This window comes from Glarea lozoyensis, assembly GCF_000409485.1.
Source record: "Glarea lozoyensis ATCC 20868 chromosome Unknown GLAREA12, whole genome shotgun sequence".
Lineage (NCBI taxonomy): Eukaryota > Fungi > Ascomycota > Leotiomycetes > Helotiales > Helotiaceae > Glarea > Glarea lozoyensis.
In genome coordinates this window covers 1,369,036-1,386,068 of record NW_007360986.1, presented here as the reverse complement: position 1 = coordinate 1,386,068, position 17,033 = coordinate 1,369,036, and the positions used below count along the sequence as shown (strand labels likewise).

Sequence of the window (17,033 nt, the reverse complement as noted above, 5' to 3'; positions counted from 1 at the left end):
CTAGTACTGTACGGTGACGATTCCAAGTTTATCGGGTATTGTAACGGCTACGATTTGAGCAGATATCCACTTAATATGGCCAGAAGGAGACGGATGCTCTTTTAAATTTGACAAGCGTGCCATGGCCTGCGCTTTCGAGGACCAGCCTTCTCAGTGTGTCGAACAAGGAACAGTTGTGTGTCAGATTGAGATAGTCTTCAGGTTTGACGTTGCCCTTGTGCAGATATATGTTTAGATATGTCGGATCGAGAGCGGATCGAAGAGCCGGGAGCTAGAGAGGCCGGATGTTGGAAAGACGACGTGTGCCACTTTGATCGATAGAGTAACGAGACCCTTGTAGGCGAACGCGGTCTATGTTTTCGGTCTAAAAAATCCTAGTAAGTTTGCATTTCTAGAATCAATCCTCTCAAAATGATGCTCCTTAGGGTTCTGCGCTTGATAATCTTGAGCGGCCGACATGTCGGGAAACAGAGTACTCTCCAGGAGCTGGCGCTCAAGGTGTTTGCATTCATTCATGAGGTTTTCCATCATCCGGTCGATGCTAGAGAATCCTGTGCTAAGGTCGAGGTCCAGCAAAGTATCGTGTAAAGTAGTGCTTTCGCAATAGGGGGGTTAAGAGATTTCTTGCCACTTAACTTTCTCTGATGCTTCCGGACGTCGGAGAGAAATGAAACAGACAGTATACTAGATATCTTTAAAGTAGTTCAGCCTTATACTGAATCTCAGCGAGAATGCTAGGGATCCGGACAAAAACTACCACCCGCTTGGTAAAACTTTTGCCATTTATCGCTGTCTCCTGAGTCGCAGATGTCGTTCCAGCAGATTCGACGCCTAGGACCTTTGCACACTTGTTGTATGACTTTTGAATACTGTTCAAGATACCTAGCAATCTCATAAACTTTGACGAATAGGTCATTATGATGTCGTTCTCTGACCCCTTGAACACCTTCGACAAACGTGAAAAGGGAAAGTGAGCATCAAAAGGTCGTCATGCTTGACAGAGTCAATTCGATTGTAGTGATTCGTCCCCACGTTGATGAGGATAGTCACGACAGCAAGGATATCTCTAACCAACATGGTGCAACCAGTGAACTGTCCCGTGACTACTGCTGGTGTAACACTTCCTCATGTCTACCACGTGATGCGTGAGGATCTATAAAATATCGGTTCACTCGCTGAGCAATCCCTTCTTGTCAAACCCACTACAAGACAGCAATTTCCTATCGCCGCTGTCACCTTTGCACTCAATATTCAATTTGTACCCGATACACTTTGTCCAATCGATTTCGTGTGTGTTTCGAGAGTTTCTTTTTGCGGGCAGGCTTCCTCTCACTTTCATTCGATCCAATGGAGAGCTGGCTGAAAAGGTCTGGAGTGTCAGGCTTGGATGACTTGGAGCTTGCCGACTTCTCAGATACCGGGCGCGGTGTCAGAACGCGGCGGCAATTCGAGAAAGGAGAAAAGATCTTGACCATTCCAAATGGTGTTCTTTGGACAGTGAAACATGCTTATGCTGATCCCATCATTGGGCCAGCCCTTCTCTCAGCACAGCCGCTCTTGTCTGTTGATGACACCCTGGCTACGTATATTCTCTTTGTCAGATCACACTGGTCGGGAGATTATGGCCTGGGAAGTCATGTAGCAGCGCTGCCTGCGAGCTATACTTCGAGTATCTTCTTTGCGGAGGACGAGTTGGAAGTTTCCGCAGGAAGTTCACTTTACACTATCACGAAGCAGTTGGATCAACAGATCGAGGTCGATTATAAGGAATTGGTTGAGCGACTATTTGGACGACATCAAGAACTTTTCCCACGCGACAAGTTCACCATTGAAGATGTAGGTGCATAACATAGAGAAGATATCGCTAATCGGCTACTGACACATCTTTCAGTACAAGTGGGCACTCTGCACCGTGTGGAGTCGTGCAATGGATTTCAAGCTAGGCGATGGAGATTCGATCCGACTTTTGGCGGCCTTCGCAGACATGTTGAACCACTCATCCGAGGTTGAGCAGTGTCATATTTACGATGTCAAGTCTGGAGACCTCTCTGTTCTTGCCGGGAAAAACTACAAAGCTGGAGATCAAGTACGTCCGTCTTATTTTCTGACGCTGCTAGTCAGTGCGCTGACCTAGAACTGTTCCAGGTTTTCATTAATTACGGACCTGTTCCAAACAATCGCCTTTTACGTCTCTACGGCTTTGTCGTGCCCGGTAATCCCAACGACAGCTATGATCTCGTTCTTGCAACGCATCCCATGGCGCCATTTTTTGAGCAAAAACACAAACTCTGGGTATCTGCTGGGCTCGATTCAACCTCTACCGTCTCTCTTACTCTCACCGATCCGCTACCAAGTAGCGTTCTTCGATACCTCCGTATTCAACGGCTGAACGAATCCGATCTTGCTGTAATGATGTCTCATCAAAGCGATGCTGCATCTGAGAGAATCAGCGACTCAAACGAAGTGGAAGTCTTGCGGTTTCTGGTAGAATCGATCTCTAGTCTTCTCGATGGTTTCGGAACTCAACTAGAAAAACTAGGAGAGCAACTGGCGGAGGGGTTTTATTCTCCTGGAGGGAACGCATGGTCAGCGGCGCATGTCAGTTTGGGTGAACAGCGGGTGTTGAGATTGGCAAGAAAGAAAGCGGAGGATCTGTTGGCGGCGGTAGAGACAGGAAGTGGAATTAAGAGGGCCCAATGCGCGGCGTGCAAAAAGGTTTCTGTGCAGTTAATGCGGTGCGGAAGGTGCAACGAGGTAATGTACTGTGGGCGGGCTTGCCAGGTCGCCCATTTTAAAGAGCACAAGGCAATTTGTCGAGCTATAGCGGCTAAAAATAGTTCTAAAAGGAATTAACATCTGGTACGTTACTAGACAGGGGGCGTGATCGGACAAGAACTTATTCTCTAACATTACAAATTAGACAAGTGACTAATAGTATAAACTCGGATAATAATTATATTAGTGTAGATATTTAAATTCTTTAAACTACTTTATTCTTTACACAGCACGGACTAGTTACTAGCGTAGCCTTAAGGCTAAAAAGACAACGTGTCTAAAATTAGAGGGTACGACTAAGTCAGAAACTACCTCCGTAGAGAGTAATAACGAACGTTTCGCTTAGACAAAAAGGAAGCTATACTAAGCTTTATAAGTTAGTTTACAGATTAATAACTCGACTAACTTATTTAAATTAAAGCTTAGGTCCCTATAGTAGTAGTCGACCCCGCTAAAACTTAATAGCATCGACTAACCTCCGCCTCTTTCAGGATCGGATCTGTTGTTTATAGTATAGAGAGAGCTAGAGCCAATATTATGTCCGTACAACTATTATACAAGACGTGCATTTCACACTATTTCTACTAAATACATAGAGTGACTTTTTTCAAGCCTTTGCAATTATAAGAGGTAGAATGAAATTTACCTCGATAAGCTATTTACTGCTGCGCGTGCATTTTAGATCTAAATATACAGAATACTTTGCCTCCCCTTCTGCCTTAGCATCCTTTAACAACTGCAACTATGGGATTACCTTAGGACTATATTATATCTTAAGTGGGGATAATTTTGTTTGCGAAAAGTAGACCTACGCTATAAAGTATCTAACTATACTTTCTACCTCGCGAAGGTTAGTAATCGAGTTCGAAGAAACTTACTTTATCCGTTAGATAATCTACAATAACACTTCGTAACTCGTCTCGTGTATTATTGTTACCAGAAACTGCTATTTGTTAGGACTTCAAAATTACAGATGACTAACTTACCTGTTACTAATAACTATCCACCTCTACCTGCCTGTTTCTGTGATCCAAGTTCTTGCTCCACAAACGTCTTTGTCACCCCCTCAATATTGTCTGCTGGTTTATTTTGCATATGCTCTCCTGCAATTTCTTCTTGAAAGATATCACCTACTAGGCCTTTAACCGAATAGATATTTGCACGCTTCCCGACGGATGTTTCACCAACAGTAGATGCAAATCGCGAGAATATATTCTCTGCTTTTAGCGTGATCAACACGAAGAAGACATCGTCGTACCTACCCAACTATTATCCAGTGTATGAGAATACTCGTTAACTATACCAAGAAAACTGTATCGTCAATTCCTTCTATTTTTGCCTTATTCGATGAAGGTCAGAGCTCCAGTGATCCTATGGTTAATGATCTTGAGAAAATAAAACGCGATTGCCGAGCCCCAGAAAACCCAGCCCTTTCCTGCAAAAATGCACTGTTCCATCCAACAAAACGTTTATTCCAACACCAGATCGCCCGCATTTACCTGCGCCATACCTCGCAGCGCTGTTGTGTGCGCTGAGTTGGAACGTGGGCTCTCGGATAAATGAATCTGAGAACCAACAAGATGATAGGCACCTGGGTAACCAACAACATGCCAACCAACATTACTACGCCGCCGTTCCGAGTGGTTGGCAGCGGTACAAATAACTCGCATCCGACTTTATGGTTTAAAAGGCATCCACATGCGTGGTTGGGATCCAATTAGAGCTAGAACTTAAAAAGTCGTTCGATGGTCTTTTTGAGTTGAAACTTGGAAACTACACCGTCATTTTTGTCCTGGGCGGTTTCTCAATATTCGGATCCTTCTCTTTCATAATCAATATTTCTCACATTGCTTATTTCTAGGCGTAGTTGATTCCAGAATCTACTTACTATTGAACCACCACTCGCTGGAGTTTACGATGTGGCCATTTAATCTTTTTCAGCGCGCTTATCCAGAGATACCTCACGAAGATGTGCATGGGAGAGAGTACGACTACATCATAATTGGAGGTTAGCTATATCCCTCCACTCCCTATCTCAACTAAATTGACCCGTGACATCCAGGAGGAACAGCAGGTGCAGTCCTAACCTCTCTCCTCTCCGCCTCACCAACCACGACCGTCCTCCTCCTAGAACGCGGCCCCGCCCTAGACACCTGGGCTTCTCGTATCCCCATCGCTTCATCCAACATTCTCCGTTCAGACGGAGGAGCTTCAAGTTGGCTATGTGACCCCATGAAACATTGCGATAATCGGCAGTCTCTTTTCTTCCGTGGGGAAGTCTTGGGTGGTGCGTCGAGGATTAATAGTATGGTGTATTCGAGAGGATCAAAGGCTGATTATGATGCGTGGGCTGCTATGGGTCTTCCTGAGTGGAGTTATGAGAAAGTGCTTCCGTTCTTTGTGAAGGGGGAGAGAAATTTGAATCAGCCGAAGACGCATTTTAGGGGAACGACGGGTATGTTGAGAATTCATCGGAATGAGGAAAGGGGTGATCAAAATACAAAATTAACGGTTGTGGTCAGGGCCTTGGATCACGCGGACTTTCACTTATTTCACTTGGCTCTACAATGTTTATCAGGTGTACGTGTTAAACCCTCCCTACTTTATTCTTGCAAACTCATCTAGTTTCTAACCCTTTTCAGATTCGCAGACGTGGCCGTCACACTAGGATTTCCTCTCATCCCAGATGCCACTGACCCTGAAGCCTCACCAGAAGGTCTCGCAACTTTCGACGTGACAATGAACGAAAATAGCGAGCGAGTCTCTACATTCGATGCATTTATTCCCCGTTCAATCGCGTTGGCGCGAGAGAATAACCTAACTATATGCACAAAAGCTATTGTTTCCAAAATTAAATGGTCGAAAGAAGATGGAGAACTTCGTGCCAAGTCGGTAGTCTTTACTACTACAGATCGTAAATCAGGAAAGGTTTTCGTGGCTAAGGTTAAGAAAGAAGTGATTATTTGTGCAGGTGCCATTGGTACTCCACAAGTTTTGATGTTAAGGTAATACTTTTACTTTGATGCTAAAATTCTCACGTTATTCTGAAACAAATCTGACTTTCGATTGATAGTGGAATTGGGCCCGCTGAGCATCTAGAAGAACTTGGTATTGAAGTCATGAAAGATTTGCCTGGGGTCGGATCCGAATTGGTAACAAAAGACCCTTCTTTTGCACATAATTTTTTACTGACTAAAAACTGATAGACTGATCACCCTGCTATACCGATAGCCTGGGAAATCCCAATCAAGGAGTCACTTACCAAATTAGTCGTATCACCTATCCTTGAAGGCGGTAAAGAGTTTTTAAAGTACATCTTATGGGGCACTGGATTACTAGCATTTCCAATCCAGCCCATCTCTCTCTTTGTCCGCTCCACTTCCCTCACGAAGAATGGAACGGAGCTTCGAGACGATATATCGCACGACGTCGATAAATTGTCTGAGCCGCAAACTCAGATTCCTGATATTGAGTTAATGCCACTCGCTACCAGCGCCATGGACAATCTAGAAGAGCATTATAAGTTATTCTCCAAGATTGGAGTCTTCTCCATCCTGGCTACTCTACTGCAGCCCAAATCTCGAGGCACAGTACGGCTTGCCAGTTCAAACCATCACGACCATCCTAAAGTCGACTTCGGACTTCTCTCGGACCCAAAAGACTATATAATTGCACGAACAGCCATCCGCTTGTCACTCGCAATCGGAGGAAGGATGACAGCTGCCGGTTTTCCATTGCTGCGGAACCTGACGTACCCAGAGGAGAAGCAAGACCTCGACAGAAAGAACGGGAATACGGAGGAGATGGACAAGCTGATTCGTGGAAGGATCAGAACCACATATCACTACGCTTGTAGCTGTAGAATGGCCGCCGAGGACGACGCAAGGGCGCCTGGTGTGGTAAGCGAGACGCTGAGAGTATATGGGACGCTGAATGTTAGGATTGCGGATACAAGTGTCCTTCCACAGATTGTGGCCACTCATTTGCAGGCTCCTGCGGTGATGGTCGCAGAACGGTGTGCTGATTTCATTCTGAAATCGGCGTAACCCTGAGGTTATTTACAATGTGGCTCTGGAAATCACCAGCACTTGGCATGTTTCACTTCAAATCATCAGACCGCTGTTACAAATCTGCAAATCCAGTTTCGTTTTATCTTCGAAGAATAATTTCGGAACTGTGCATACATTGGTTAGAGAGAAGGAAATCCAACAACGATGCCGAAGATTGTTTTACACGTTGCAAGATGTCCTGCTTTAGTTGGTGCTAAGCAGCAAATTCAAACATAGTAGCGTCTCGCTTTCCAAACCTACGCGGGAATTTACCGCGTAATCCAATAAACCAACAAAAAGAAACGGTATATGGTAAGTTTTTGTACCACTGCCAGTATAACAGCAACGTACTATTGAGCGAATGGAAATACTGTGCCGCCGTTTTACCTTACATTTTCAGATTAAGATCTACCTGCAGATCATTAAAGAACATCTCTCTAAGATTCCCACACAATTGACATAAATTACAAATCTTTAGGAGTCTTTTATCGCTACTACTCGATTACCTGTCACAGAACCACAAAGGCTATGTGGGAGGATATTTGAGAAAGAACTCTTACCCCCAAAAAGAAGGGCCGGAGGTTAGATTCGTAAGGGGGGAAGTAGCTTGCTTGGCTACCCCTAACCCCTGAAACTACTGCTAGGTATAGCCAGATCTGGCTTTGACAGTACCTTTTTCAAACAAACAGCATAGATGGAAAGAGGTCACAATAAAGATAAGAATTTGATTACATACCTCCATAAAGTAAAGACCGGTATGGAAATAAATGCTGGACTAATCACCTACCTAAATCCATCCGGCCAAGGTAGTTTTCACTCTCGAGATAGTAGGGCGGGGTTTGGGTAGACTATTAGTTTATACGAACTCTTGGGATATAGAAATAACTAGGATCGGACTCTTCATCTTCCCGAGCTCGAAAACATTTATCGAATTTGGGTCTCTATTGTAGAGTCGCCATATCTCGCTTAAACCGAAAATAGACCGATTTTGGCTTTACGAGTCTACGTTATTAAATATTAATTCCTCTTAAAACGACTCACAAGTAGGGCTTTTTCAAGAACTAGCGCTTACAATGTGGCTAAAATATATATAATATAAGTCCTATCTATTTACATATTTCCCTAAGAGTAGAGTGGCCAAGGACCGTAGTTCTTAGGTCGGGGTATACTACTAGATATATAGCTTGATAGAATTATTAGTCTTCCATCCAAACACCGTTGCGACTAAACCCGACAAGACAATGGCACTGCAGCGGACTATACCGAAAAGTCTAATTCTTCCAAATCCCACTAGTTCCGAGCACTTGTGCTAGTCCTAGAATCAAACCTTGTGGGTTACACAAATTTAAAACTTACATTTCGCGCGGTAAGTCAAGAAGCTTGTTCTTAGAAACGAGTCTGTCTTATAGGTCTCATTACTTATACCTACAGATAAGTAAAGTAATTCGAGTTTACCCAAAAATATATAACCTTACTATCCTAGAAGAGCCTTGTCCAGTGATTATCAGTTTAGGCATTCTACCTACCACGTTTGTCACCTAAATCGTTTTCTAGATTTTATTAGTATATGCTAGTTGAACTACCAACCTGTCTGCTGCAGTCTCCTTTGAATTCTAGAGACGACTAAATGCCCTGATTTTGGCTCACTCAGTGGGATGTTGTTACATATGTCGGTTATATACGATGGTCAGCCACGATTTGCAATGCTTAGTGATAAGGCACCTGTATATACTATATCTACATTATTTATGCGTTGTACTGACAACTCATGTACCCTACCGTCAACTTCGTCAAGATTGCCAAATCTCCGTTTCTAATTAAGAATTACATCACAGCGATCCAATCCTACTTTACCAGCCAAGCTCGAAGCACATGCAACCGTGGAATACCTCATAAGTGCTATCGACAGTTGGAGACGCTGACTTGCAATTACAAGATGGAAGTAAACCTTATACTAAACTAACCCAAAAGGAATTATCAGGTTTGTATGCCATCTCAGCAAGTAGTGAAAGAGTTAGTAAGCGCCAACGTCTATCAGAAGTACGGTGAGGGAGGCAAGATCCAAACCCAGTATTCAGAACCCATGCTAAAGAGCGTTTCCCGAGCAAACCATTGATGGCTTAGAAATTAATAGCATTAATGAGACTAGTAGCTATCCGAAAGATTCTTTCGAGATTTACGAAAAAGATCACCTATCTTATTTTCACCCGGTCTGCAAGAAGGGCTGGAGCAAGGTTTTCAGTCAGAGAAAATGACAAGGTAGTGATATACACGAACACACTTCTGAACGCTAACACGGCCTGGCTGGAAAGAAATCGGTGGGTGAGAATATCGATAGACCCGTTACAAAATTCAACAACAGTATACTCGTCAGAGACAACACTTAACAACTCTTCTATGCCCGTCTTTCCGAATAATCTAACATCTCTTACAAGCAATTAACGCTTTACCTCTGCCTACAAATAGCGTCGAAAGTAGATTTATCTATAAACCGCGATCTTATCCAAAACCACGACCTCTATTCGTAATCAGATACTTAAAGTCATTAATAGCAGTATACACCACCGCACCCCACAAATCACCGTCGGACATTCCGCACGTGAACAATCACCACCTAAGATCACGTACAAGAGCTACACCGAACGACAATGTGTTCCTCGTTCCCAGCGCAAGAAACCCGTAAAGTAGGGGAGAAGCAAGATAGATAGAACTCGTCAGAAAGCAAACGTGGGGCCGAGATGGAGATGCTACTAATGAATCCGCAGGATCTCTGCTAGGGAGCAGGAGAAGTAGGGAGAAGTAGGGAAATAGACAATATCCTTCATCTTCGCCAGCTCTAATGCTTGTCCACAGAACCTTCCCCCACATCCAAAACCCCTCAACCCCCACGAAAGAAGTCATCACCCCCCCAGTATGCCCAATAACCATTGCACCAACCACCCCCCTTCCCCATCACCTCTCTCCAAGAAACAACACCTTCAAATCCCGTCACCACACACCCCCATCCGACACAATCTCCACCTTCACAGACATCAGACAAAAATTCAGTAAAGTCCCGACCCCCATAAACAAAAACCCCTGGGCTAGTAAAATACTCCATCTCGATATGTTGACACTATGTTTCTACATGGAATAGCCAGTACAACTTACGCCTACTGACAGAATCCGGTATATAATTACGCTATCACGTTATATATATATATATATATATATATATATTTTTTAGATATCCTAATAATCTCCCCCTTTTAGCTTGTGAAGTAGCGAAGATGAGTAGTTCGTCTTATCGAATTGAGTTTTTGTCCCGAATTAAGTCAAGAAAAGGGCCACTTATAAGCTACGTACGTGCTGAGTAGTTCGAGACTAATGCGATTCGTAACACGCGCTCGAGCGTTAAACATAGAACACCTCGACTTTCAGTGAGTATTCTATAACAACCACATAATGAATTTTAATAAAAACTTAATTAGAAGAAAGCCTAGTATATAATCTATTATTACTAAAAGATTTACGCGATTTGATACTTATTTTGGTAAGATATTGTCGTTTTGATTGTAGGGAATTTTGATGTTCTCAACATTCGCTTATTTGCGCCCATCACGAATTGCATCTGCCTCGGTTTATCGTTGTAGACAGGAGTCCGGGAGTAAGTAAACAGTTGGTCTTTAAACACGTATATTACACACTTCTCATGCGATCGAAGAATCCCATCTAATTTCACAAATCGTACACTCCGATCTTACACACCCGCCACCTGGAAACATCACGCCTTCACGCCCGAAACAAGCAAAACCACACTCCCAAACTGCCTCCTCACATCCTCCTTCTCAACATCATGCGTATCCTCCACCTCACCCCACATCCCCGTCTGCCAATCAACCTCCAAACTCGCCGCTTTCGCCGCCTCTTCAACACCCCATCTCTTTCCCTTCCCATTCCCCTCCCCTTCCCCATTTACCCCATTTCCCCCACCCCCTTCCCGCGTCCCCAAATTCAGCGTCTCACTCCACTCCACCACCAACCTGCTCGCCCCAAGCACCCCCTTACCCGCCAACACCCCCCTCTCCAACCCCGCCAACTCCCACGCCGGCAGCCCGGCCATCCACCCCGCAATAACAGCCCTCGTCCCCTCCTCCTGCGGCCTAGGAAAAATACTCTCGCCCAGCGCCGGCACGATCTTAACACCGGGCCACACCCGTTCCGTCAGGTACTGAATCACAGGCTGTGCGGCTTCCATCTGGATACTCCTTAGACTGCGCACTCTTTCTTTATGCGTTTCATAGCCTGGCGGATCGGCTTTTGGTTCCGGCGCCCAGCACAACAGGGAATCTGTGTCTAGATACCGGAGGAGGGACGTGATGATGGAATCTCGAATGCTTGGGTTGGGGGAGGCGTCGTCGTCGATGATGTCGAGCGCGCGGGAGACGAGGGAGGTCATTGGGATGAGGTGGTGGCGGAGCGCTTGTTGGGCTGAGACGAGGAGGTCCCATTCTAGTGCGATGGCGGTTGCGAGATGTGGTTTTGATTTTGGGATTGTGAGGATTTCTTTATTCGGCCGTCGAAGCGGACGGGTGTCGAGATGGATTTGTAGACCGCCTATACACACATTAGTATCACCCTTCCACATATCCCCCCTTCCCTTCCCTTCCCCTTTCCCACCCCCTCCCATGGAATTCAACGTACCCTCGACTTCTTTCACATGTACATCCTTCCAGAACCTCTTCGTCTTCGCCGTCCCCCCCCCCTTCCCCCCCTCGACCGCCCGCATATCCCTTCCCCGTTTCAGCAGCTCAGCTTGTTTGCGTCTGCGAGCCACACGCGCATCGACATGGTCTGCGGACGGGGCGGGGGGTTTAGGTGGTGGGCCGGAGGCGGTGATGGAGGCGATGGTTGCAGGGTTTGGGGGGGAGGTGTGGAGGGTGCGGAGAGGGACATGGTGACAGACGAAGTTTCTGCTTGGTAGCGCGGAGGATTGGATGAGTCGTTTCATTTTGGGTGGTTGGAAGTAGAGAAGATGGAGGTGGTGGTGGTGTACTTTTTTTTGGAGGTGAGGTTGAGATGGGTGGTCTGTGCGTGATGATGTGGTAGAATTCCGCTCTAGATACTAAATATCGACTTATATAGATATAATACTATATATCTAACATCTATATTATTTCCAAAACAATAACGATATAAACTAAAAGACTTAATTACAGATATCTCCTATTAGAAAATATTCTCTCGTCTTAACATACCTAGGTATATACCTTATACTAAAGCCTGCCTAGATACCTAAAAAGAGCTATACCCAAATTTCCAACCTTCCATCTACTTTATCAATACTTAGTATCTCAAGGTACATCTTACTTTCCATAACTCCTCAATCCTCTATTTCACGTTAAACTTTTATTTATCTACCCTATCTACCTCTATTAATATATTCTCCTTATAAGCCCGGTTTCGAAGACTTATATCGGACTATATCCTTCGCAGCTGCAAATGGCAAATTTAGGAAAGAGATTTTTGAATGACAACAACATCGACTCAGATGTGTATTAAATAGAGTGGCAACAAATATAAATTAAAACCTTCCAAGTTTAATAAAACTTTTTTAGTCCGCTTCAACCTTCAGGCCTAGCAAAGAGAGCTTGTACCTCTTCCTATCCAACTCTCTAAACTACTCCTTTGAAAAATCCCCGCTTTCCATCTAACCCAAATACACTCCAGTCCCGCGACATCGCCCATCTATGCTAACCCTCAACCCTTGAACTCCAAATCCATGCATCAAACCCCAGATAAGACCGCCTGGAATACAATATAAAAAAGAAATCCCTTGTGCAAAGAAGTCTCTCACTCCAACCCTCGAAGAAAACCTCATCTCTCAAACATTCCCCTCCCCAAAACAAAACACACGAAATTCTCCCCCAGGGTATCAAAACACGCTCCCTCCCTCTAACAACCCTCCCAAGTTTAATGCCTATCCCTCCCCTGCATAACAAGCACCCTCCTCCTCTCCTCCGAATCATTAGTAAAAGCCATCGGCGGCGGACTAATCGGCGTAAACCCCAACGTCGACATCGGATTTCGGGAATTACTATTACTGCCATGAATCTCCGGTGGACGTTCATTCGTCGGCGTGGCGAGCGTGCTGTATCTGTGTTCCGGACTTGGAGGCGCCGAGACAGCTGCGAGATAGTTGGGGAGGTTTTCGTTGTAGCTCATGCCTCGGGCGGGGGTTTTGACGGCCGTGGAGTAGGAGGGGACTTTTGAGAGGTCGCCGAGGTCGTTGTAGTCGAGGTGTTCGGGGGTGTGTGCTCCAGATGTGAAGTTTGAGGCTCGATTGCTGTGGTGTTCGTCTTCTTCATTACTTACGCGGCGACTTAGGGGTGTACTAGCGTGACCTGATGCATTTCCAGAATGGCCATTAGGAAAGTATCCATCGATTTCGTGATGAGGGAGAGAATTTGGGTGAGAATGTGGTGTGTTGGCTCCAGAATAAGATCCTGCTCCTCGTCGTAGATAGCTGTTATTCCGCGAATGTGCATTCAAATTTTGAAGTCTCGAAGACAATGCAGCAGGTGGTACGGCGCCAGCTGGATGAGCATGGGTATCCGTAAGTAAGGATGCTAAATTCTCCGTCGAACCAGCTCTCGATTGAGCAAAGAATGGTGTATTCATTCCTGACTGTGGAGCAGGAGTCATAAATCCAGATTGATCTACATCGGCGTATAATTGATCGAGGACATGTTCTCCGTAGAGTGGAGGAGCATGTTGAGACGCATTTGTTATTTGAGAGCTCGTAGGAGTTTGATCCACTAACTCGCCATCTGAAGTAAGTGGCATATTAGGTGAAATAAAAATGGTGACTGGTAGGGTTGCTCGAAGCTGATATAATTAGCATTGTCCACTTCAGAAATCGAATCATCGTACCTCTGACGTATGACCATCCGGATTGAGCAGTGCAATATTAAACTTAACCTTGTGCCGAATCTTGAGACCATGAACATCCACATCCTGCACACACGAACGTAATCGTTTCGGTAGAGGCATCTTCTCCTTCAGCACCCACCCATCCGCTCCATTTTCATCCAGAATATCACGATAGTGCTCTTCATCATTGACACTAAAATTCCACGTATCCACACTCCTCGTCGTCTTGTGATACTTTTCCAACTGCGGTGTCGCTCCAGGAATCGTAACTTCTTGCGTCTCGATCAGCTCGCATTTAATATTACCTATCTTCAGCTCTTTCAAAAGCGAGGTAAATCGCATTTCTATATCGATTGCCGTTCCAAAGATAATCGCCTTTTGCGGAATGATAAGTTGGTATTCAATCTTGTTCGGCCAGACATTTTCGACCGTCATCGCGTGCACCAATTCCAAAGCCGATGGATCGAGGGTTCGAACGATTCGTACGGGTTTCCAAGCGTGTAAATCATATGCCAACTTCCCCCGTGCAACCGTCGCCTTTAATTTGTACACGATATGTGAGTCGCGCATGCCCTCCACACTCTCCGCCATCGAACCTGGTATCATCAATTCAAACGGCCATTCGTAGTTGCCCGCTGGGAGCAATGTTCCTTTGGATGAAGATCCAGGACCATGCCCACCCACAAATGGCGCCCACTTGTGACTGAATATCTCCGTCGTCTTTTCTGTTTTAATCGTTGAAACCCCTGGTGTCATGCTCTGCTGGACTGTCCACCTGAAGGGAAGACAATTAGTAAAGGCAAGCAGCGGCGTCCAAAAAGAACTGGCGTACCCTGCTTTGAGTTGTCCCGTCATTCGCAGATGTACATCCTCGACTTTGAGGGATTGTGGAAGGCAGAGGACGATGGTGCCTTTGAGTAGTTGACTGGAAGCGTCATTTTCGTCGCCACGAAGGACAATAATATCGCTGTCAAGTCTGCGGCGGTTAGAAAGATTCTTTGGTTTGGAAAGATGAATCATACCGGATCTCGAAAAGGGTTGCACTTGATTTCCCAGTCACACTTGCAAAAGGATTAAACCCCACCATGTTGCAAATTTACTGCATGCAAGACTGTCCTGTATTGATGTTTTGAAGATGAAGAGAATAATCCAGACGCAAGGCAAATAATCTTCGTTGACAAGCGTGGTGAAATGGTCAAGTAGGTACGAGTCAAGCAAAAGCCGATCGATTCAAGATTTCGTTCTGACAGGACCACCGCGACCCCTTCCACTCATGACCGCACAGGTTTCGGAAGTTGCTGCGACTGTAGTGGCAGACTCGTAGGGCAGTCACCGCCAGCGACCGAGAATGATACCGGAATCCCACTTTTATGTGCCCAAGAAGAGCTTAAGTCGCGGGAGACAATCGCGTCGAATCAGCCTGGTGGATTGGCGGGAGAAGAGTAGTGGGGGTATGGATATGGATGGATATGGATACTGTAAGTTGAATTTTCGCCGCTTCGGTCATGGATTATGGAAGTATCAATAATCCAACACGAAAGACAAACTCTGGATAATCCATGGGATTCAGCTGTTCATAAACAAACCTCCCCATCGGTGTTTGACACCGGGAAAGCCGCGTGTACAGTCATCTTTGCCCATGAAAAGCAACGTGGGAGTATTGCTGACCTGCTTCCCGCTCTGCCTCGGATGTCGTGTCGGTGGATTTGCGACTTCATGTCCATTGAATCGGGTTCGGTGGATCTTGGTGATCCCCTGCAGGAGCCACCATGTCCATGTGAAGATTGCTGTTGTGGTGCGTAGAGGCTGATGCGATGCGACGTGGGAGACATTGACAGCTGAGAAGAGGCCAAGGGGAGCCCAACAGATTCTTTTGGGAAGAAATAATGCACGAAATGCGTGGTTAGATATTGAATTGCAGCTCGTTTATCATAATTGTATATTGTGCTTGTGGCAGTGTTCGTATTTGTCCACCTGTAAGCGTCGGTACTCGTTTGCGTACCTTTCGCACGCTGACTGTCATCATAGCCTTCTCAAATACCTGCAATATCCACGTATCTATTTCCTCATCCACAAACATTTTCTCACACTCATGGCCCATCTCTCCCCCCCTATTTCATCACAATCAATACAATCTACAGTACCGTCTATTCACATCCGCAATCGGCACCATCAATCTTGCGTCATCCCTCCCAAGAAATCCTTATCGAAAACAATTCTTCAGATAAGGAAAAGTACCGGGATGAAGAAACCCATCCAATCTAACGCCACGATCTGGGCTGCGGTGAGGCGCCGTGTATTTATATGATCCTTGCAGGATGAATATTGGCACGTAGGAGGAATGATAGGTTGGCATTTCATGATAATCTTTCATTGGATTTTGCTTTTTGGAACTCAATATTCTGGTAAGATGATTTATAAGTCAGGTACAGCACACGACGTGAGGCTTAAAGATACGCATTCAAGAGCTGAAGATATAGAGATATCAAGTTCATATCCCACTTCAATTCAAAGTATATTCCAGATATTCAACGACTAGAATGGATAATCTTCGCATCTACCAAGCGTCACGAAAACGAAAACACAAGCATACACCACCCCCGGCACTACTCATCCAGACTTTTCTAGAACACTTCCATTATTTTGCGGGTCTCTCAACGCGGCATATCAGATCTCCAACGCCGCCTCGGGCATGAAACTCTGATATTGTGGTCCACGTATGGGTACCTGCACCGACCCATGTATTTCTTCACATGAAAAAGGTCCGGATGGGATGATTCGATTCGATGCATACCTGAGCACATGTCAAGTCCTCGAGTTTTGAGAATATCGTCGTCTCGTCATTTTAAAACAGTGGGTTTAGAACGCTGCCTCCGGTCCGTTCCGAGGTAGGATCCGTCCTGGGACATTCAGGATCACGATCACGACCTCAGCCAGATACAGTTTCGAAACAAAACCTCGGACAGACCTTATACTCGCTACCTACTTTCCGAATCTTTATTCCCTCAGAAAGATTAATACGATAAGAAGAACCATTATTTCCCTCATTTCATTTCTTCATCACCTTTTTTTTGGCTTGTTATTACCTATCTCGCAGGTACCAGACCAATACAATAGGCACGGAACATATACCTAGATAAAAGAGATTTTAATGTTTACTACTGACCACTTTTTAAGCTGATGCATAATGTAAATATTAGCATTAATTACAACCCTCGAACTGACCTTAGATGTAAAAATCCATAGATTCTCGGATAGATTCGAAAAACACATGTCCAACACCCCCCCTCCCCNCCC

General features: G+C 45.2%; 4 protein-coding genes across 4 annotated transcripts; 2 read left to right on the top strand and 2 right to left on the bottom strand.

The window, feature by feature from the left end:
- Positions 1-1,347: 1,347 nt before the first annotated feature.
- On the top strand, positions 1,348-2,950 carry GLAREA_10886 (SET; the record flags this gene model as incomplete). The annotated part of the gene is made up of 4 exons (XM_008079986.1): positions 1,348-1,836; positions 1,892-2,086; positions 2,146-2,754; positions 2,936-2,950. 4 exons carry the CDS (start codon positions 1,348-1,350, stop codon positions 2,948-2,950), a joined length of 1,308 nt encoding a protein of 435 aa, XP_008078177.1.
- Positions 2,951-4,692: 1,742 nt separating this feature from the next.
- On the top strand, positions 4,693-6,821 carry GLAREA_10885 (FAD/NAD(P)-binding protein; the record flags this gene model as incomplete). Its single annotated transcript, XM_008079985.1, has 6 exons — positions 4,693-4,783; positions 4,838-5,230; positions 5,298-5,355; positions 5,418-5,780; positions 5,849-5,927; positions 5,982-6,821. The coding sequence occupies 6 exons, from the start codon at positions 4,693-4,695 to the stop codon at positions 6,819-6,821; spliced, it is 1,824 nt and encodes a 607-aa protein (XP_008078176.1).
- A 3,766-nt stretch (positions 6,822-10,587) lies between these two features.
- On the bottom strand, positions 10,588-11,814 carry GLAREA_10884 (uncharacterized protein; the record flags this gene model as incomplete). The annotated part of the gene is made up of 2 exons (XM_008079984.1): positions 10,588-11,420; positions 11,508-11,814. The coding sequence occupies 2 exons, from the start codon at positions 11,812-11,814 to the stop codon at positions 10,588-10,590; spliced, it is 1,140 nt and encodes a 379-aa protein (XP_008078175.1).
- A 962-nt stretch (positions 11,815-12,776) lies between these two features.
- GLAREA_10883 (E set) lies at positions 12,777-14,823 on the bottom strand (the record flags this gene model as incomplete). Its single annotated transcript, XM_008079983.1, has 4 exons — positions 12,777-13,691; positions 13,737-14,511; positions 14,569-14,712; positions 14,759-14,823. The coding sequence occupies 4 exons, from the start codon at positions 14,821-14,823 to the stop codon at positions 12,777-12,779; spliced, it is 1,899 nt and encodes a 632-aa protein (XP_008078174.1).
- Positions 14,824-17,033: the final 2,210 nt, after the last annotated feature.